Here is a 23,069-nt window from a genome sequence, read left to right on the forward strand (position 1 = left end):
AGTGAATCCTCTTCTCTTCTTTAGAGGGGTGAGGCAGAGAAAAAAAGAAAGGGAGAATGATACTGTCCCACATGAAGGGCAACACTACCTTCAGCAAAAAATAAATGCGAGTTTGTGTTACCATTTATCTAGGAAAATGGTAGGGTACAGAGGTTGTACTGAAAGCTCCAGCAGCTCACTGACATGTAGTAGTTACTATGAGGAATACGAACTGAAAGGTCAACAATCTAAGTGAACAACTGTGCCTAAGCTAGATGGGAGTGCACATAAAGAATGTAAGAACCAAATTACGGCCCCATTGAGGCATACTGAAGAGTGGATCGAGAACATGTACATGAGCCCCTTTCAAACACAAATCTTAATTGGGGACTAGAATAAGGTTTTTTAGACAAATGTAAAAATGGCTGAAGATTTACATATGAGAGTGCCTACTGCAATGCCTTACTGGGTCACAGACAGAACAAACAACAAAACATCCAATAGTTTGGCCTGCAGAGGGTCAACCTGAAGTTAGAGCAGGGAAACCTGCCCTCGCTTCAATGAAGCAAAGCAAACTGCTTTTTCATATGGGGAGCAGCATGTTAGCCGCTTCCCATATAGAAAAGCAATGCCGGCTCCCGTAGGAGGCAGGGAGCCGGCGGGACCGTGTGGGGATTGGGGACCCCCCCATGGTCCCCAAAGAAGAGGGCCAGCCCCGGGGGATGGGGTCCCGGGGCTTGTGGTGGCCCGGGAAGGGGGCCATGCAGCCCCCCCCCCTCCAAAAAAAAAAATATATAAATAATGGAAAAAAAGAAACGCCCGGGGGATGGGGTCCCCGGGTCAGAACTGGCTATAGGAGGGGGCCAAGGCAACGCCCCTCAAATTATTATTTTTTTTTTAAAAGGGCCATGCCCCAGGGGATGGGGTCCCAGGGGCAAATTATGGGATCGGGTGGGGGTGGGGGGGGAATCACGTGGACCCCCTTCCCTATTTTTTTTTTTATTAAAAATTGGGGGCAGGCACTGGGGGATGGGGTCCCCAGGGCCAATACATTTGAAAAAGAAGGGGGGAAACACAGCCTCCCTTCTTTAAAAAAATAAAATTTTAAAAAAATGGGATCGGGCCAGAGGCCTGCCCCCTACCAGCATCACTCTGCAAACGCGTCCCCTGGCACGTTTGCAGAGGGGCAATGAATTCTCCTTGAATATTGGGGGTCCCTGGGGGCCAACTATCCCACCAGGAACCTCCAGTATGTGCCAGGGGGCTGCGTTGCAGAGAGGTGTTCTGAGGCCATGCCCCTTTTTACACCTCTCTGCAACGCAGCTCCCTGGCGCTTAGTGGAGGTACCTGGTGGGCTAGTTGGCCGCCAATGGACCGCAGGATTCAAGGGGACTTAATCCCCCAACTTAAAACATGCCCTGGGGGCCAACTAGCCCACCAGCTACCTCCAAAAAGCGCCACGGAGCTGCATTGCAGAGTGTTGTAAAAAGGGGGGTGGCCTCTGAACACCTCTCTGCAACGCAGCCTCCTGGTGCACACTGGCGGTACCTGGTGAGCTACTTGGCCCCCAGGGGACCTCAGGATTCAAGGGCACTTAATCACGCAACTTAAAACGCGCCACTGGCGTGTTTGCACACAAGTCACCTCAAGCCCCGCCCCCTTCCTTCACCATTGTACAAATATTCCTCTAAAATCAGCTGAACTACGAATTCCGATTTACTCACAAACTATCAGGAGAGAACCCAGTGCGGCATCTTTTATCCCAGCACTGACTCTGAAAAGTAATTCTAAGCGTACTTACAGTAACTTGTATTTCCTTCGGTAGGAAACTATTGTGTGGTTTTCAGCAGAAAAGTTTCTAAGTGTTGATTTGTGAAACGTACAAATATTCCTCTAAAATCAGCCGAACTACGAATTACGAATTACGATTTACTCACCTGTTATCAGGAGTGACCTCAGTGCTGCTTCTTTGAGCCCAGTACTGATCCTGAAAAGTAATTCTAACCTTACTTACCAGTAACTTGTATTTCCTTCCATAGGAATCCATTGTCTGGTTTTCACCAAAAAAGTTTCTAAGTGTTAATTTTCACAAACTAAAAATATTTCTTAAAAATTGCCTGTATGAGTTAAACGCATTCTATCAATTGTTTACAGGAGATGCGCCCATACTGGAACCAGCAGCCAACACTGAGTAAGAAAAAGTAACGTTAACACCACTTACCTGCTAAGGGGGCTTAGGATTAACACCGACAAAACTAAGTACCTGGTTTTGAATCCACCCAGAAAGCTTGGCCAACCTCCTGTATTGAATTGTGTCCCCCTGGAAAGAGTCAGGGAATTTGACTACCTGGGCATCCGCTTGGCTGACTATGTAGTGGAGCCCTCACCTCCAAAAACTGTTGTTGGGCCATAAAAGGGTTGTCGGGTCACTTCTTAAAGAGCAGCGCTCGTCCTCCTTTAAACCTATTGCCCCTGTCCTAGACATTTACAAAGCAAGAGGAGTTATTACAGCGCTATATGGGGCAGAACTTTGGGGTTTTTCTAAGATCAATCTCCTCTCCAGCTCTGAAAACAGATTTTTGAAGGACCTGATGTCCCTCCCTCAGAGCACAACAAAGCTACCACTGATGTTGGATATGGGCTGCCGTTCGATTAGTGTGCAGGTCCAACTCCGACCGCTATTATTATGGGCTCGCCTATGGAGGGTGCCTGAACTTGCTAGTTACGCAGAAGGACTGTCAGAAATGCTGGCGATGCCGGGCTGGTCCAAAATAGGGTGGCTTAGTAATGTTAAAACTCTGCTTGGTGATTTGGGTCTTGCAGACGCTTGGTCTTCCAGATGTGCCCCCCCCGAAAGCAGCCCTCAAGACTATATACTGGCAGCAGTGGGTAGCCAACAAATCAAACTCCAATCCCAAGGAATGCAGAAGCACTATGGAGTTCCACAAAACTGAGGATTTACCTTTATACGAACTCTACCTGGACTTGATCTCAAAGCCCTTTGATAGAGCCCTGTATTTCAGGGTTAGGGTGGGTCTTCTTCCCCTAAGAGAACTGTCGGCCCGATGGAAAATCCCGGGACAAACTACTCCTTTTTGTATATTTTGTACTTCCAGAGTGGAGTCTATTGCCCACTTTTTATTTGAATGCCAGGCCTACAAATCTCCAAGATCTATGTGGCTAAAACCATTATGTAAAGGGCTGGCTACCAGACATTACAAAGATGCTTTACGAATACTAATGTCTGATACCCGTCCACTGTTCGCTTGTGGTATGGCTAAATATTTAGGCTGGGCATGGTCAATTAGACCTAAGTGGTTCAAAATCTTAAGTTTCATTGCGGTCATGTATTAGGACCATTTTATCTAACTTATTGGAAAGCACTTTTATCCTAATTGTTAGCTAATGTTTTTAAATCATGGTGTTTTACTGTTTTTTCATGTAATGCTTATAAGATATTCTTTTTATCGAAATAAAGCTAATTGACTGACTGACTGCTAAGTGAATTTCCTCCCATAGGATAACATTGGTGAATCTATGTGAAAAAGTCTTTAAGTGTCAACTTTTAAAATACAAAAATATTCCTTAAAAATCACTACTGTAACCAAAACGCTTTTACTCCACAGTTTACAGGAGATGTCCCAGGACTGAATCTAGGATCCAGTCCTGTAGTTTGAAAAGTAATCCAAAAAGTAACTAATTGCATTTAACTAGAAATTCGCATTGACCTCAATGTTGCATTGTGCCTGAAATTGTGTTGCGCATTACAACTGTAACTACTGTACTTAGACTATTGCCTACTTGCAAATTATTTAAACTAAAGTAATTCATTCTGAGAAAGTATATTTTGTAATGTAATTATAATGTAATTTAAAAAATAAAATATCTAAAAAAAAATTGTTTAAAAAAATGTAGAAAATCAGTATAAAAAAAAATAACAATACATTTAAAAATTGTAATTTACAAAACCTTTGAAATTCACTGACAAAAACATAGGTTTTAGGTGTGTTTTAGTAAGCTAGACATTTCACTTGTAAAAAACCATTGAAATTCCCCCATTATAGTTAGTTGTACTAACTATAACTCGCGCACCCGCAATCCACTGCTGATGATGTCACATATTACATAATTCATGACATGGTCAGTGACATCACAGATGACATCACTGATGACATCACTGACGACATCACTGACGACATCATCCATGTGACAAACTGATACACCTCATCATACAGTAGCATAACCTTTCAACACTCATTATAAAATATGAAGTACCATATTTGAAACCATTGACACACCAATACAAGTTTCTAAAAACCCATTCAGTGATTCCTACATCTACACACACCTAAACACTTACCAATAGATTCACTCATACATGCTAACAAAGATCAATAGAACACTATTAAATATACTTATACACCTACATCAACATTACACACCAGCACATATCCTATTCACTTATGCAGACATCCTACTCACTTATGTAAACAATTGATCATACTTATATTTACTAAGCTACACACTTACAAACACCACTTTATTTATTCATATAGATAGTAACTCATACTAAGGGGCAGATTAGGATTGCGGTTTTTCCGCATCCTCGGGGCCAGCGGAAGCCACCGCCGGCCCAGAGGATGCGGAACAACCGCAGCGGACTGACCAAAGACCCACCGCCACATTAGGATGGCTGGTGGGTCTTGATTTCCGTCCGCAGCTTTTCCGCCGCAGTTGGCTTACAACCGCGGCGGAAAAGCTCTAATATGGTGACGGTGTCTCTCAGACACCATCAGCCATATTAGGACGGGCTGTCAAATATGCTTTTCCGCGGCGGGTTTTCCGCCGTGGAAAAGCATACGGATCTTCACTGCGGGGCCCGTTACGGGCCCCCTAGGGGAAGGGGGGGTGGGAGTGCACATGGGGGGTACCTATGGTACCCCCCTGCATTTGTATTCAGAAAGTGGCAGGCACCGCGCGGTGCCTGCCTCTTTCTGCACGCAAATGCAATGACTGCATTTTTAACATTGCCGCGGGTGCAGCTTGAAGCCGCACCCGCCGCAATGTTAAAAATAGAGGATGTGACCGCCAGGGTGGCGGTCACATCCTAATCGCACAAGAGGGGACTCCGCAGCCCATGCGGACGTCCCCTCCTCCTCAGTGATCGCGGACGGATGCAAGTCCGTCCGCGATCATAATCGGCCCCTTAGTGTGTTATAAAATCACTATTACAAGTATACAGTTATCCATACATCACTCATACAATCACTGAGTCTTATGTATACTTTTTTATATACAACAATTGTCACATACACTGCCTTTTATATTTTTAGTTTGTTGGACATATATCATTGAGAAATATATTTACTCATCACTCAACCAAGCAACTGTTTCCTCATAAGTCTTAACCTCATATACCTACTAAATCAACTATTTATACATCTTACGATAGTCACATACGTCCCACCCGACCACACACACATTCATTCACTATCCCATACAAATACTCACTTAACTAATTAATAACTAATGTAGACTTTCACATAGCTAGTAACCAACTTATGTAGTAGTTTACACAACAAGAGATAGAGTGATACAGGTATGCACACAGTTTAATCACTATCCCATATATTTAGTGAGACACTTTAAATTTGTCACTTAGACAGTGAATCACATTGCTACTAAATCCTCCATTCAGACACGTATACATCCACTAGGTTATAGACCATATATAGTTAGGAATTAGCATTTACAAAACCTTGAAAATTCACTGAAAAAACCATAGGTTATAGACCATATATAGTTAGGAATTAGCATTTACAAAACCCTATTTTACTCACACAAAACCATTGAAATTCGCATATATAGTTAGTTGCACTAACTATATATCGCGCACCCGCAATCCACTGCTGATCATGTCACACATTACATCATTCATGACATGGTCAGTGACATCACTGATGACATCACTGATGACATCTCAAATGACATCACTGATGACATCTCAAATGACATCACTGATCACATCACTGATGACATCATTCATGTGATTATACGATGAACCTCTTCAGACTCTAATATAACCTTAGATACACTCAGTGTAAACAGACACTCACAGATTGTCACTCATCCATGGAGTTACTCACACACCTAGTCAGTCATGCAAAGAATCAATCACATCTCCATTTCCTCAACTGTACAGTTATACACACCTTACTTATTCAAACATATACTAACACATATTTACTCTCTTATACAATCCCTGATACAAGTTCACAATGATCCATACAGCCACTCACACATTCACTGGCTCTTATGCACAGTTATTTATATATGTCAACTCTCACATGTACTGTGTTTTACATATGTACTTACTTTGACATGTAGCACTGAGATATCCATTCACTCACCAATACACTCATGCACACAGTCAACCGCCCATACAGCTGTTTCCACATGCACTTTTGAACCCATACATCTAGTGAATCAACTGTTCACACATCTATGCACAGAGTCATACACCTCCCAGCCACCCACACACACACACACACACACAGTCTCCCATACAAATACTTGGGCAACCAATCAATAACCCATATAGGTACTCATGTAGCTACTGATCAACACATGCAGCAGTTTACAGAACAACAGACATAATGATGCACAAATTAAGACAGTTTAGTCACTAACCCATGCACTCAGTGAGACACATTTAATCACTCACTCATACAGTCAGTCATGCACCTACTAAATCCTTCATCCAGACACTTATACATCCACTCATTCTTCAATATGTAAGACATATTTTAACTTTACAGAAACATACAGTCACTGGATGTTGTCATCAGTGATGTCATTTGAGATGTCATCAGTGATGTCACTGACCATGTCATGAATGATGTAATATGTGACATGATCAGCAGTGATTGCGGGTGCGCGATATATAGTTAGTGCAACTAACTATATATGCGAATTTCAATGGTTTTGTGTGAGTAAAATAAGGTTTTGTAAATGCGAATTCCTAACTATATATGGTCTATAACCTATTGTTTTTTCAGTGAATTTTCAAGGTTTTGTAAATGCTAATTCCTAACTATATATGGTCTATAACCTATGGTTTTTTCAGTGAATTTCAATCGTTTTTTAATAGCAAATATCAAAAGCTGTAAAATGTATTCTTCTTTTAAAGGAAAAATATATTTTATATGTATTTAATATACATTTTTTATGTATATACATTTTTTGAGGGAACGAATTTATCAACTATCATGCTAAAGAAGAGTGTGGGAAAAAAAAACAAAGCGGAGGACTAAGAGGAAAGAACAATCAGTTCAAAAATACAATTGCTTTAAAGCATGAAGTGCTTTTCCACACATTTACATTTAAATAAACCATATTAGAACATACAAAATATCTACAGAGGAGACGGTGTACATTGAATTTTAGACTCTTCATTGGTACCTACATGTTGGTACTTACATCACCCACACAACACAACAGCTCTATTCAGAGCTACCCTACCTCAAAGCACTCTAAAATATTATTTTACTATTTCCCTTGGTTTTCCCCTTGTTACGCTTTCCGGAACGCTACCCGGTGCGCGGACCGGGCGCTAACTGTGCGATTTTTTTTTTTTACATATATGGGCCTCCTCAGCCACCCTCAGAAAACCTAGGGGGTCAGGATATGTCTCCCGTGCCCCCTTATACCCATTCCCAACATTGTTTATCCTCCATCTTGTGACTAAATTCGTCCGAAACATGGCGGACTCCCGTTAAGCTACCGGTGAGCTACCCGGTTCGCGTACCGGGTAGCGCTTCCACCGCGAAAAATCGAAAAAAAATTATTTTATTTTTTTGCCCCGCGGGGCCCTTTAATAGCCCCCACATCAATCCTAGGGGGTCAGGAGGGGTCTACCTTGCCCCCTTTCATTCATTTCCCCCTTCGTTTATTTCCACCTCTTGTCTCTCGATCCTACCGAGAGACAAGATGGCGGCCGCTCCGGACTGTTTAGAATGTTGACAGTCACCGGAGAGCCAATCCGCTTCTCCTCGCGAAGTTCCGTTACGCGTCTGGTACGCGAACCGGGGCGCTAACCGGGACGCTGTCACAGATATATATATTTTTTTGAACGTTAATTTCTCAAAATCCACCGGAGCACATATCTTGAGACCTAGCAAAGGCACATCGGGCAAACAGTCTCTACAATTTTGCCAAGTTTCATAGAAATCCATTCAGCCGTTCAAGCTAAAAGTGAGTCCAACCGCCCTATGGAAAACTCAATGTTAAAAACACGTTTTGGGACCACCCTTTTTTCTCGGCCCCCGCTTGACGAAACCCCCCCAAACTTTCAGGGGACACTCAGAAACAAAATGTGCCATTTTCCTGAAAATTTCAGCCAATTCTGTCCATCAACGCCAAAGTTATTCAACATAGAATTTTCAGAAATCCCTATTCAAAAAAAATCCTAACTGTATATACCTACTGGCGACTGCAACATTTCTATGGCAAAATGAAACCCCTCATTTTGTTCCTTTTCAAATTAAATGTATTAAGTGTTACCACTTTATTCCAATCAAGAGGACTTCAGGTGTGCCATACTTTTGTCATAAGTAAGACTGTTAGCGTTCTAGTTGTTCTTTAGAACACTCTGGGACATTCTGTCATTGGGCTATAGTTGGACCACATCTGGCTGATATTTGGGCTACATTTGGGCTCTTTTGTCTCTGGTGGCCATCTTGGGAGACTGCATATCAGAATTTTTTTAATGAAATGCAAGAGGATTTGAGAAGTCACTCAAAATGTGCCCTAATTTTTCTTTCTTCAGCACTAATCATAATTTCTATGGCAAAATTAACCCCCTCATTTTGTTCCTTTGCAAATTAAATGTTTTAAGTGTTAACACTTTATTCCAATCAAGATGACTTCAGGTGTGCCATACTTTTGTCATAAGTAAGACTGTTAGCGCTCTAGTTGTTCTTTAGACCACTCTGTGACAGGGCTATAGTCGGGCTACATCTGGCTGATATTTGGGCTACATTTGTTTTTTTTGTCTCTGGTGGCCATCTTTGGGCTACATTGGACTACATTGGGCTACATTTGGGCTCTAACATATATATAGCCCAATGTAGCCCAATATATATTTTTCAAAGTTAATTTTCCAAAAACCACTGGAGCATATATCTTGAGACATAGCAAAGGCACATCTGGCTTCCAGTCCCTACAATTTTGCCAAGTTTTGTGGAAATCCATTCAGCCGTTCGAGCTAAAAGTGAGTCCAACCGCCCTATGGAAAACTCAATGTTAAAAACACGTTTTGGGACCCCCCTTTTTTCTCGGCCCCCGCTTGACGAAACCCCCCCCCCCAAACTTTTAGGGGACGCTCAGAAACAAAATGTGGCATTTTCCTGAAAATTTCAGCCAAATCCGTCCATCAACGCCAAAGTTATTCAACATAGAATGTTCAGAAATCCCTATTCAAAAAAATCCTATCTATATATACCTACTGGCGACCGCCAGTAGGTAATAAAAAAAACATAGGTTTCAGGCCTGATATAGTTAGGAATTAGCATTTACAAAACCTTTGAAATTCACTGAAAAAACCATAGGTTTCAGGCCTGATATAGTTAGGAATTAGCATTTGAAAAACCTTAGAAATTCACTGAAAAAACTGTAGGTTTTAGGGGTGTTCTAGTTAGCTGGACATTTCACTCATACAAAACCATTGAAATTCCTCTGATATAGTTAGTTGAATCCCCATTTTTAATACCAGAAGGGGCACCACACAATTCTAAGATCGAATGAGACGCTCACTTTATAAGAAGCTTTTTCCCCATTCTAGGCAAGCTGTCAGCATAGCTCCCATTAAACCGAGTGTTTAATTTAACCTTTTGCGGCTATTTCTTCAAATGGGTTTCTGCAACTGTGTCTGATTTAAAACGGCCTTTCCCGGTCGTGAAGATAGCCCACCGCCTCTGTGCGAGTCCTGAGAAGATTCCTGTTTGGCGCCTTTCTCACTGAAGGAAAAGGTTCGAGTCGGTGTCCTAGCAGAGAGACACTTACTCGTGCACATGGAAGCTAACAAAGCAGGGCAGCTTGACGGATGAGGATGACTTCAGCCTACTTGGAAATTAACTATTGGCAAAATAACTTCGGATATAAAAGCGCACCCACTGGGGACTTTAAAACTAACTACATGATCCAGAAGGCCGTGGTGTCGGCCACGCCCTTTTTTTGGACAGGTGATGATATTAACGGTGCACCAGCACTGGCGCTGGTATTCAAATGCTTCACACGCCACTGAGGAAGAGAGCAGGGAGCTCTTGAAACGCGTTTGGCGCAAGACTTTGTAAGAAGCTTTTTCCCCATTCTTGGCAAGCTGTCAGCATAGCTCCCATTAAACCGAGTGTTTAATTTAACCTTTTGCGGCTATTTCTTCAAATGGGTTTCTGCAACTGTGTCTGATTTAAAACGGCCTTTCCCGGTCGTGAAGATAGCCCACCGCCTCTGTGCGAGTTCTGAGAAGATTCCTGTTTGGCGCCTTTCTCACTGAAGGAAAAGGTTCGAGTCGGTGTCCTAGCAGAGAGACACTTACTCGTGCACATGGAAGCTAACAAAGCAGGGCAGCTTGACGGATGAGGATGACTTCAGCCTACTTGGAAATTAACTATTGGCAAAATAACTTTGGATATAAAAGCGCACCCACTGGGGACTTTAAAACTAACTACATGATCCAGAAGGCCGTGGTGTCGGCCACGCCCCCTTTTTGGACAGGTGATGATATTAACGGTGCACCAGCACTGGCGCTGGTATTCAAATGCTTCACACGCCACTGAGGAAGAGAGCAGGGAGCTCTTGAAACGCGTTTGGCGCAAGACTTTGTAAGAAGCTTTTTCCCCATTCTTGGCAAGCTGTCAGCATAGCTCCCATTAAACCGAGTGTTTAATTTAACCTTTTGCGGCTATTTCTTCAAATGGGTTTCTGCAACTGTGTCTGATATATATATATATATATATATATATATATAAATAAATGTATATCTAGTACACAACGACTAAATACTAATATAAATGACACAAAGTCCGTCTAAATATACTAAACGATCTTGGCGTGCAGACGTGATGCAACTGATAAAGGCTAAACATTTTAGGATTTGTGAACGATATACATCCATAAGTATCACTGCCAAAGGCATCCAACCCATCACCAGCAAATGTCCCAACTGTTGCTATGACAGGCACCTCTATGATAAATTTCTCCTCAGCCAAGACAATATAAAAATAAAAAATTACTTTATTATTGTAAAAGCCCTGTGGTATGCAATGACTCCACTGCCCCACAGACATACACATACATTCATGTTTCATCCACATCCGTGGCCTTTTTAAGATTAGTAGATGATGGAGCAGTTTTGCAAGATCATCTTACCTTGTGCAATAAAGCCATGGCTGTATCCTTAATAACAGACACTGTTTTTTCGCTCATCGCACGCACAGTGACCTTGCACTCGTCGACTGCTTTCTCATCATGGAGCTAAAACAAACCAAAATATTTATATAAATGGTGAACACATGAAAAACATGTAAATGGTATGAACATAACAAAGAAACCACATTTGAATTTCCAAGATTAACTTTTGCAGTCAACAATGCACAAAATGCAGGACACAGTACCATTGACAAGAGCACAATATTTTCAATGACAGATGAACGGGTTACTTACCTTCGGTAACGATGTATCTGGTAGAGACGATTCTAGCCGCAGATTCCTTCACGTACAATTATCCCCAGGCATAAGACTGGACCCGGAAACATTTTTGCCACAGCATCCCTGCGAGCCGGGGGGGGGACGGCACCACGTGACTCTGCCCTGACGCCCTCCGCGTCCGTGACATCAGCGAGGATACACAAGTCCCACCCCGGAGCGCCTACGTCAGTTTTTTTCAGAGAATTTGTCTGCGCCACAACGCAGAGCCATCACCAGAAAAACTATGAGAATACTGGAACAGTGTGCGAAAAAGCGAGAGCTACGGAAGGCTTTTGATCAGTTAGACTTCGGGTGCACTGCCCGTATATACGCACATCAGTATAGAGTTGCTGACTATTAAGGTGCAAGACGGCGAGTGGAAAAACCTTGAACCACTCAATAGAGTAGGAGAACACCTACTCTAGTAAGGACAAAATTGGTTGCCGTTGCACTCAAGACGGTGTAAACAATGTTAAGTAACAAAAAGCAATTCACATTAAACAAAATGACAGAATTATCCAAGCAAAAAAACTCTTGATAGGTAAATCTTGGAGTCTTTAATGTTGCATACAGCCAGCCGACACGTGTTTCATCGCACTCGCGATTCCTCAGGGCTGAAATGAACAAAGGTTGACAATGGAGCATGTATCTCACAGAGATCAAGTATACAATAAGACCTGGTTACATGGTCTTGCATGCTCAGTGATTGCTTCTACTAGATTAAGTGTCCCAACAAAAGGAACTATCTGTGATTCCTAAGTGCCACCCCAACACATCCGTGTCGTACGTGTAAGATTTGACAATGTTATCTTTAGCTGTGCAGTTCAATAGTGATTTTGTGTATTAACGCGTGGGTGTGTCAGAGTTATAAATACTAGGAAACAGAGTCTAAATTAGAAAAGTGTTCCATTTGTGTACGACTCAGTCACACTTCATGCTCTGTGAATCTGTGAGTAGGCTAAAAACTCATAGCCTAAAAATATATCCGTCACATACCTAAAAGGCTGTGTTCCTGTCAGAAGGTCTAATTATCCACAAGAAAGAGAGATAAGCACATGACAACCAGAAAAATCCCATTACTATTTGTCCAAAATCCATTTCTCAGGCAAGAAACAATACAGTAGTGAGAATGCGAAGAACAAAATATAAAAAGCTCACCGCTCAGCTGGTGATACTTCCAACCCAGCCGGGCTCTTGACCGCAAATACCCAGTCCGAGTATTCAATATGAAATTAATTCTGTAATCAGATTGGTAGTCCAAATTACTATACATGGATCTGCGTTTCCTCAATAAAAAACTGCAGCCATTTAAACAACACGTTCTTATATTCTAGAATACAGTCTCTTATTGTTAATATCACAAGAAACCGCGCCCCTTAGCATGTCACACAACCAATACCTTTATTGTCATTTAAGAAGTGCACCTCCCCTAACTCAAACTATAGTGTTATTACCTCATTCTATTAGTTTATTTTAAAAAAACGATTCTGTTTGTAGTAAGTATCCTACAGACTTACATTATTTTAGTGGTTTCCCGCTTTGAAGATCACGATTGTAACTATATTTTCCTCTTTATTTGTTGTCCACGGCGAGTCGATTAACGCTCTGTGGAATTTGTGAGTAATATCAGTTAGTCAATCTCCCAAGGATAATTGAGTATAGAGATGAAAAACGGTTCGTTTAAACAAAGTCTTACCTTTAGGTAAGAAGTAGACTGATAATGCCGTGAAAGCGTCCGCTATGTCAGGCGCTTTCCGCTGCAAAGACACCAATAAAAGAAGGAGTTATGCTCCCGAAATAATCCCATGTTTTTGGCGAAAAATATTCACTATAAGAGCCCCTGCCGGCATATATTCCAGCCGCTTACCTTGTTAAAGCGAAGACGCGGCGTGTAATGCGTCCGGATCCGTGTTCCTGTTTGGACATGTGAACGGCGTAACCACGACGCTAAGTAGCGTTTAACCGTGACGTATTAAAAAACTAGAATGCTTATATCGCGTAGTTCGTCCTCCATGTTGGGTTCCTCTTAAAAATCTTATCAACCACCATCCTCATAAGGATTTGTCGCGCACGGCATACTTTCCATGCTAATGAATATTGTTACGTATCTATTCCGTATTCAAAGCATTAAAGGCAAATATCCCATGGGGGAGGTTTATAATAGTATATATCTAGTCTGTGTGAACGGCAAAGCGCGAGGTACGCCCTAGTGGGATTAATTAATTCCCACCCATATTCCTGGTCGTTTTTCAGAAAATGAAGCTATATTTACAACTGGTGAGCTGAATTTGTGCACACCGTGCCTACACATTCACAGACTATCGGTGCCCATACCAATCACACGTGTGTGCTTACAGTATACATTTCTATCTACAGTGATGTATCTGGTAGAGACGATTCTAGCCGCAGATTCCTTCACGTACAATTATCCCCAGGCATAAGACTGGACCCGGAAACATTTTTGCCACAGCATCCCTGCGAGCCGGGGGGGGGGACGGCACCACGTGACTCTGCCCTGACGCCCTCCGCGTCCGTGACATCAGCGAGGATACACAAGTCCCACCCCGGAGCGCCTACGTCAGTTTTTTTCAGAGAATTTGTCTGCGCCACAACGCAGAGCCATCACCAGAAAAACTATGAGAATACTGGAACAGTGTGCGAAAAAGCCCCACTAAACAGAAGGGAAAGAAACAATGGTGAGGAACAGAACCATCCAGAATAGAGCCCAGCACTGAGGCATCAAGATCTGGAATGATAGAACAGGGCACCGCTACTGGAAAGCAATCCTGCAAATAAATACACAGCCTCCTCGGGCAGAAGCATGAGAAAATATACATCAGACCAAGAAGACTGCAGCCACTGCCCGGAACATAAAGGGACACCAAGGTCAGAACGTAGAGCAATGACCAGGCAACCTCATACAACACCAGTAGGGAGAAAGGCTCCCGAACACCTAAGTCGAGGCCAACCATGGCGCCTTGACCCTAAAGACTGCCAAAGGCAGAATTGTCAGCAACAAAAGAAGAAGAAGAAGGAGCACGAGCGAACCCCACACTGGAAACCAGAGCGTGCCGGGGAACAGAAGTGTCTACCAAGTCCAGAATGGAACAACAACAAGGCGAGCATCCCCCAAAGGAGGGGTAAGAAAGACACTCACAAAAGGCAACCACCCGGAGGCAGGCGAGTGCAGAAGACCCAGAGGACCCTCGCAGAACGGGGAGGAAGGGCGGGCCGTGAAGGAATCTGCGGCTAGAATCGTCTCTACCAGATACATCGTTACCGAAGGTAAGTAACTTGTACATCCGATAGCGGAAGATTCCTTCACGTAGAATAGATACCCTAGCCATACCCAAGGGGAAGGAGGGTCTACGAGAGGACCTGCCCAGGCGAATCCAGACCCCGACAGGGGGAAAAAATCCCCAGGACAGGGTAATAATCCAGTCCTCCCTACCGGGGATGAGCCACAGGGACAGGGGAAAACCCGCCCCCCCTCCCAAACAGACTAGAACCGCAGCGCCGCACAGAACACCACTCCACAGGGAGTGTGTCACCACGACAATCGGCGGCCCCGCCGTCACTAAGCAGGAGAAGGAAGGGCCATACGAAACGAGACCATCAGCCAATGTACCATGGACTTCCACCGGGAGTCCCAGGTACAGGCAAGACGAGAGGAGACTAGTAGCCATTGCACCAGGGACCTCCATCGGAAGCCCCAGGCACAGGCAATACAAAAAGAGGTCAACAGCCGATGTACCAGGGACCTCCAGCGGAAGCCCCCGGTTCAGGCAAAACAAAGGGAGAGGAGGTCAGCAGCCAAAGTGCCCGGGACCTCCACCGGAAGCCCCAGGTACAGGCATCACCAAAGGAGACCATTAGCCAACGTACAAGGGACCACCAAAGGAAGCCCCAGGGACAAGCAATAGGAAGAGAGAACAGCATTTAATGTACCAGGGACCTCCACCGGAAGCCCCAGGTACAGACAACGCAAAAGGAGGCCAGGGAAGAAGAGCAACCCAGAGACTCCAAGGAGAAGAGCCGAGACAAAGGCAAGAGCCCTCCACCAGGAACACACCCGGTGAAGAGGGCGGCCAAACTCATCACAACTGGACGTCAACAGGCCATACCGAACAGAGACTCAGTAATAAGGCAGGTGAAAGAGAAAAACAGTCTCATAAGCTCCCGAAAAGCCAGAAGAAGGGGCGCCAGGCCTCATTCCAAGGCCGTTGGCCGTGGACCAGAAGAACCGGCGGACGCCGCTGGGTGCTAACCAGCAACCAGCCGGAAAACAAAAGGAGAACAAGTAGGACAAACTGAGTCGTGAACACAGGAAATAACCCTTCTGGACACCAGAAAGAGGACCAGGCAAACAGCAAAACAGATGCAGAACGCCGCCAGACAGAGGACCAGGCCAACAGCAAACCAGAGGCAGAACACCGCCCCATGCCGCAGCCGTCCAAGAAACGCACCAGCGGCATACTGCACACCAAAAAGGGCAAGGAACCCGTAAGGGGAAGTCCACCCTTCCCAGTAAAAGACAGGCTATCCAATAGCTACAAATACCCTATATAGGGTAGGACATGGCCCGAGAAGTATGGGAACCACTCTTAGGGAACAAATACGGCATCTGAGAACCAATTAGAAACCATGTAGCAAAAACCACAGACGGCTTAGTAAGCAGCCAAAAAGAACACTCTTGCCAATGGGGGCTGAACCCAAACTAAAGAGGTAGGCCAACTCAGGGCCCGGAGAGCACAGTATCTCTCACAGAAAGTGTAACATTCACCCTACACCAGATTCCAGGAGCAGTGGGATAACACCTCCGACGAAGACCCAGAGGATCAACAAACCACCTACTGAGGAGGAGGAGGACAAAGCCCCACAAGAAGACGCTGGATGGCTGAGTTTGCCAGAGTATTAAAACAGTAGGACCCCGTCAAAAGGGAGGTCGACGAGACGCTCCCTAATATCTTTAGGAAAAACAGCATTGAGTAGCCAAGCATGAAGACGGAGAGCCACAGAAGTGGCCAGAGCACAGCCAATGGCAGCAGCAACATCCAAGGTGATTGTTTGCAGCTGTCACATGAACAGTTGTGCCGTATTATCAAACCGCAATTCTTACACAGCTCCTGATTTATAGGACTTTGTGCCATTCCGGTCCAGGCGAATTGTACTCCCTTGGATCCTAGGACTGTCGTAGCTTGTACATTTGTCTTGAAAAAGACCCGCCGCGACCTTAGACACTGGCGCCGAAGGGTCGAAACATCGACATTTCTTCACAGGGCCAACAATTCTAGAATTCTAGCGAACTAAAAGAAATATATAGGATTCTGGAAAATCGCATTAGCGGATGGCCTTTAGGAAAAAAACTTATATATTTGTATCTATTGATTGTAATGGAATACATCATTATTGTACATATTGTTTTTTATCACATGATCACTATTCACTATTGTCACTTCTTTGCACTTGAATATTTGTGTTGACAGTCATCAGATTAATTGTATAGAGAATTTTTTGAATGAATATATAAAAATACAACAAGTCAAGTACAGGTCTTCTTTTCATTTATTGTAAGAACCTGATTCTATTTTGTTTTGTCAGGGTGGTTCCTTTTTTGTTGTAAACTGCATTGAATAGCATTTGCAAATCATTGGTGTTGTTACCCGACAGAACCATTTTTATTTAACCAACATTGAACAGCGTCACAACTTTTGGGAGAAAAGATATCAGAAGGAGCACAACCAGCTTGTTGGGGAGGAAGGTGGTGTATGGCAGATGATTTCACAAAGCCTGAAACTCACTCATCCGCTGTGCCGTGGAGATGGCAATGAGGAACAGTTTTGATGGAGAGGAGTAGTAAAGCACTCGACTGGAGTGGCTTGAATGGAGTAAACATTACATAAGTAAAGATGAGGTTGAGTTCCCATTGGGACATCACAAAAGGAGGAGGGAGAAACACATGTTGCAGCCCTTTAAAAACATATCACAATAGGTGATTTAAATATGAGGGCTGATCAGGCAACCATACGAAGGCCGAGAGGACCAACAGATTAACCTTTACCTTTGCCCATAGATAAAGGCCTTGCTGGGCGAGAGACAGAACAAACTATAAAACATAGGCCAGTTTGGCTTGAAGGAGGTCAATCTGACAAGTGCCACAAATTTGTCCCAATAACAGGTGTATACAGCTTTCATTGAGGTATGCCTGACTTCCAAAATGACATCAACCATCCCCGCAGTAATGTCGAGGTGTTCAGCTGTCGCAACTCAATCTCCACACATGAAGGTGAATGCTGCAAATGCCAGGGTGGAGAACATGACCAGTCTGGAACCACTAGGATGACTTGGGCCCAGTCGGCCCTGATCTTCATCAGAACTTAGGGCAGGAGTGGTATCGACGGAAAGGCATACAGGAGTCCCAAATGCCACATGAGGCAGAACACATCTCTGAGTGAGTGACATCTTGGAAAGGCCAACTCGCAGAAGTGCTGGCATGGAGAGATCTCAGAGGTGGCAAACCGATCAAGTCAAGGTTTTCCCTATTCATGGAAGAGATCTTGCACCAACTCCTGATGTAGAGGCCACTCTTGATATGCTAGGCGCCGACGGCTGAGCTAGTATGCCCTAGCATTTAAAGTTTCTGCCAGATGGTTCATCACCAGGAAAATGAAGCACAGCGACTAAAAATGCTCCTCTCCCACCATGAACCGCAGGTAGTGCTAATGAGCCTGAAGGATGGAAAACATGTAAATAGGTATCTTGCAGATCCAACTATCTCATCCAGTCTCCAGGGTCAAGGGCAGACGAGACCTGGTCCAGGGTGAGCATTTTGCTTTTCTCCTGGCGGAGATAGAAATTGAGAGGACGCAGGTCTAGAATAGGTCAAAGACCTCTATATTTCTTGGCACCAGAAAGTAGAGGGAACAACAATCTTACATCCTACTTCTGGCGCTGTGGCATCCTATCAATAGCCCTGCTGGCCAAAAGGGCTTGCACCTTCTGCAGTAAAATGGAGAGATGGTCCTCCATCAGCCGTTAATACCTCGCCACAGCCACAAAAGGAACGTTGGAAGTGATGCTGGTGAGGCTAGGCAGAAAGGCCTAGAGAGCAAGTATTAGCCCTACTCTCTTTGGGCAGCCTTGTCCCCAAGCAAACAAGACCCATCGAAAGCCAGGTCCTTCAGGGAGGGAGGGATTGACGTCCCCAGAGGAAATCAGTAGAATGTAGCCACGCGTGGCAGTGAATGGCAACACTGGTGCCTATAACCCATTCGACAGTCGGTGGTGTCCAAGCCACAACACATTGTGAACTTGGCCGCATCACAACCATCCTGAATGACAGAACAGGGCGAAGGTCTTAAGGAATGCAGAAAGGACTTGTGCCACTGAGTTCCAACTGGTATGAGTGTCCCGGCCTTAAACGCAAGAAGCATTAATGGACTGATAGGTGAGAAGATGTGTTTCACAAATGTCTTCACTCGCTTTGATTCCCTTTCAGAGGAAGTGGTAGGGAAATTCTTGGGGTTGGTCTGGCTGGTGGAGGAGGTTTGCACCACAAGACTCTCCAGAGAGGGGTGTTGACAGAATAAAAATGGGTCACTTGAAGGAGGGCGGTGGCATCAAGCAATGTGACCGTTAACCAGAGGGCCAGTACAAGGTTTAACCCAAGCCCCAAGTAGGATATCCATCAAGGCACCATTAAAAGGGAGAAGAGGCCCAGAAGCAGTCTGGCCACGCTGCATGAATTCCATCAGGACACTGGTTTACTACTCCATAGTGGGATACTGGAGGTCAAGGACATCAGCCACCATATGCATAAGCATGGAGTAAGATGCCGATTTTTCAATGGCCAGGCAAGGAGGGGAGAAGAGGGAAGACTCTAGGGAGGTGCCAAGCCTTATAGCCTCTTGTAGTTCTTTGCACCAGTTGTCATTGACAAAGGGCTGAGCAAACCCATCACCCAGATCTGGATCGTTGTCAATATGTCGGGGTCATTCCAAAACAGAGAATGCAGGTAATGCTGCCTGCCTCTTGGCAAGGTGAGAGTTGCAACTTCAGTTGGACTTGATTGCAACGTCGGTCGAATTCGGACAGCTTCAGAAATGACAACTGGGACTGGGCATGGATTAGGTATGAGCACTAACAGGACTGGAGCCAAAAGTGGAATCTACACAGAGCCCAGCTAGTGCGGAGGGCGAATCTGCCAACAGTAACCCAGATGGGAGGCCTCTTGGCTTTGTGGGACCGGAAGGCGTGCCTGAGGGAATCAGTAGAGCTCCAAAGAGCCAGAGCATAGCAGAGGGAAACTCTTCGATTTGGAGTGGCGTGGCTGAAGGCCCATGAAACTCGGGTTGAGCTGGAACCAACTGCTTATTCAGCTCCAAATTTGGCTAACTTCGGGAACGGGGCAGTTGGTGCTGCCCATGCACCTCAGCAGGGATGTGGGATGGTGCGAAGGAGCTGAAGTCTGCTATAACTTCTTATATTTCATGTGCTTATCTAAAAATCTGGAGAATGACAAATACCAGTCTCTAATGCGACTCTGTCGACTCCGGGAACGTGGCGGTGGCAAATCAAGTGTGAGAAGTGGCAAAATTGAGAAGTGCAGCACATCCCCCGCGCCTTCTCTGTTGAATGCGAGTGGCGTGACGGAGCGGAATCCCACTTCGATTTCTTTTGTTTCTTTCTCTTACCTAATGATTAAGAGCAGAACCAAGACCGGCCTCTGGAGCGGCTCCATCGATAACGGGAACAGGAACAAGATCGGACCTTTGACTTGGAGCGAGACTTGAAACGGTCCAGGTGCTGCGTTATTTTCTTGGTGTAGTAAAGTTGCAGCTTGTGTTCCCTGATGGCTTTCGGGTTCATGGACACACAGTCTCCGCAGGTCTTAGGGATTTATGTCTTGACCCCAGACACCACAGGCAGACATGGTGGGGATCGGTCCCAGGCATTTGTTTGCAGCAGTTCCTAAAGGAGTTAAAACGTGTCATCTTAGGGGGGACATCGATGCACGCTGTAGGAAAATATGAAAAGTTGACCAAAAAAAAACTAGTCTGAGAGACAAGAGAAGCTCTGGATCCACATCTAGAGCCACATAAAGAAAGGACCGGACATAAGCGAGTGGAGCCTTTATAGCCCCCACACGAAGAGGAGCGGAATCAGTATGGAGGCGAATGGCCCTACACTCCAACGCACAGCGGTACTACAAAGGAATTTCCAGATCCAGTCTGGCACCTAGGGAATATTCAAAAGTTGAGGAAACTGCAGCTAAAAGCCTCTATCAGAAGTTTCTCTTTACAAAAACTGTTCCAAGACCCTGCATGAAGGCAGAGACATTCAATGTTTATTTACAGTTCTGAAGATACCATGATGGAGAACTTACGTAATAGCGAAGATCTAATCTTTACACCAAGAGAAGTAATTCTAACCACTTGGAAGGATTCCGATTCATCAAGGAATAATGAGCACCATCTCCAATGAGTTCTATCATTTGCCACTCCTAAAACATTATAAAAACATTCTACTCCTAGACTATACAAAAGAGCAAGACCAAATCAACACAAGAGCTGCAAAGCACCCAGGTAACAATAACAAACAAATTACTTACCTTTAGTAATGCCTTATCTGGTAGATACTCTATCTAGCCCTAGATACCTTAACTTAGGATAATCCCCATGTGTCAGACAGGATTCAGAAGTGGTTGCAGCCTTGGCTCTGGTTGAATGAGCGAACACACCTTCAGGGGGTTGCTTCTTGGCCAGTGCATTGCAGATCTTGATGCAGAGTACTATCCATCTTGAGACGGTACGTTTCTGCACAGCCTTCCCTTTCTTAGATCCTATGTACCCCATGAAGAGTTGATTGTCCACTGGAAATGTTTAGTGCTAGTGAGGTAGAACGACAACGCTTTTTCTGAGTACAATCGGTGGCGATGGAGCAAGGAAGGTAGGCAGGGTGATACTAGCCTACATGGAAGGGAGTCAGAACCTTCAGGAGGAAGAAGGGTTGTGTCCAGAGGACCAGCTTGTCCTGGTAGAAGGGGGTGTAGGTGGAGTGCGCCGAAAGTGCCTGCAATGCGATGACCCTCCTGCAGTGGTGGCTGGTGATATTTGAAAGTGGTGTTGCATAAAACTTACAGATGACTCTAAGTAGCAAGCAAGCACTACATTTTCCTTTAATTTTGCCACGTCATCGTTATTCTGAAAAAAGTGTAACATCATCAAAACCATATGCAGAGAATCACAATTGCAAATGGAACATGTGACCACTGCACTGTACGCTCCGCAGTGAGGCCCAGGATTGGATGGCCATCAAGATTTCTCAACACCCTTTTCACTCACTGACAGGCACTATGAGAAACTCGCAGCGGCCTCAGCCTCCACTCCAGACCTCCCATGTGGTCCAACTCAGTACATGATATGCACTGTACAAGAGAAATGTGATGCATGAAAACAATACAGAAACAAAATCGTTAAAATAGCTAACACTTTTAGTGAAGGCAGCTATGCAAGAGAAAACAAATGCAACTATGTAAAATACAGTAGAAAAACCTGGGACAAGAGCAAACCAAGCACACAAAGGTAATCGCATGACAGGCAGGAGCTCTAACAAGCATTTGCAATGCAATAGGTCTCGCATTAGGAAAGTTTGAGCTATTGGTATTGTAAATGACAAATATTTTATTTATGTGTTGTTTTTGAAACTAGCGATATTAATAGCTTTGTCATTTACAATGCCAATAGTTTTAACTTGCGCAAACGTGACACCTATAGCATTTGTAATGCAATATGTGTTGTATTTACATGACTTAGATGTATTAATATTACAAATAACAATGGCTTTTATTTTTTTTAATAATTAATACTTAAATAAAAGTTATTGTAATTTATAATGACAATAGCTTAAACTTTTGTAAATAACTTTTAGAAAGATTATGTTCAGTGTATTTTATTGTGATGAAAATCCAAGAACAGAAGTGAAATATTAACATCTTTTTGTGACCTTTGTAATTAAGCTTGTAACATTGAGAGAACATATTAGAACCAGTTGTTGTTGAATGGTTGCACAGAGTGATGCTGTGGCGTTCAGTGGTGCTGAGTGATGCTGTGGCGTTCAGTGGTGCGGAGTGATGCTGTGGCTTTCAGTGGTGCTGAGTGATGCTGTGGCGTTCAGTGGTGCGGAGTGATGCTGTGGCCTTCAGTGGTGCTGAGTGATGCTGTGGCCTTCAGTGGTGCTGAGTGATGCTGTGGCCTTCAGTGGTGCTGAGTGATGCTGTGGCCTTCAGTGGTGCTGAGTGATGCTGTGGCCTTCAGTGGTGCTGAGTGATGCTGTGGCCTTCAGTG

General features: G+C 44.3%; 1 protein-coding gene across 1 annotated transcript in view; it reads right to left on the bottom strand.

Moving 5' to 3' along the window:
• The window catches only part of KNTC1 (kinetochore associated 1), a 926,084-nt gene that overhangs the window by 390,264 nt on the left and 512,751 nt on the right, over positions 1–23,069 (bottom strand). Inside the window, exon 40 of the mRNA XM_086942947.1 lies at positions 11,407–11,511. Coding sequence (XP_086799073.1) covers positions 11,407–11,511 — 105 coding nt within the window. The remainder of the gene's footprint in view (positions 1–11,406; positions 11,512–23,069) is intronic.

This window comes from Lissotriton vulgaris, chromosome 11 (assembly GCF_964263255.1).
Source record: "Lissotriton vulgaris chromosome 11, aLisVul1.2, whole genome shotgun sequence".
Lineage (NCBI taxonomy): Eukaryota > Metazoa > Chordata > Amphibia > Caudata > Salamandridae > Lissotriton > Lissotriton vulgaris.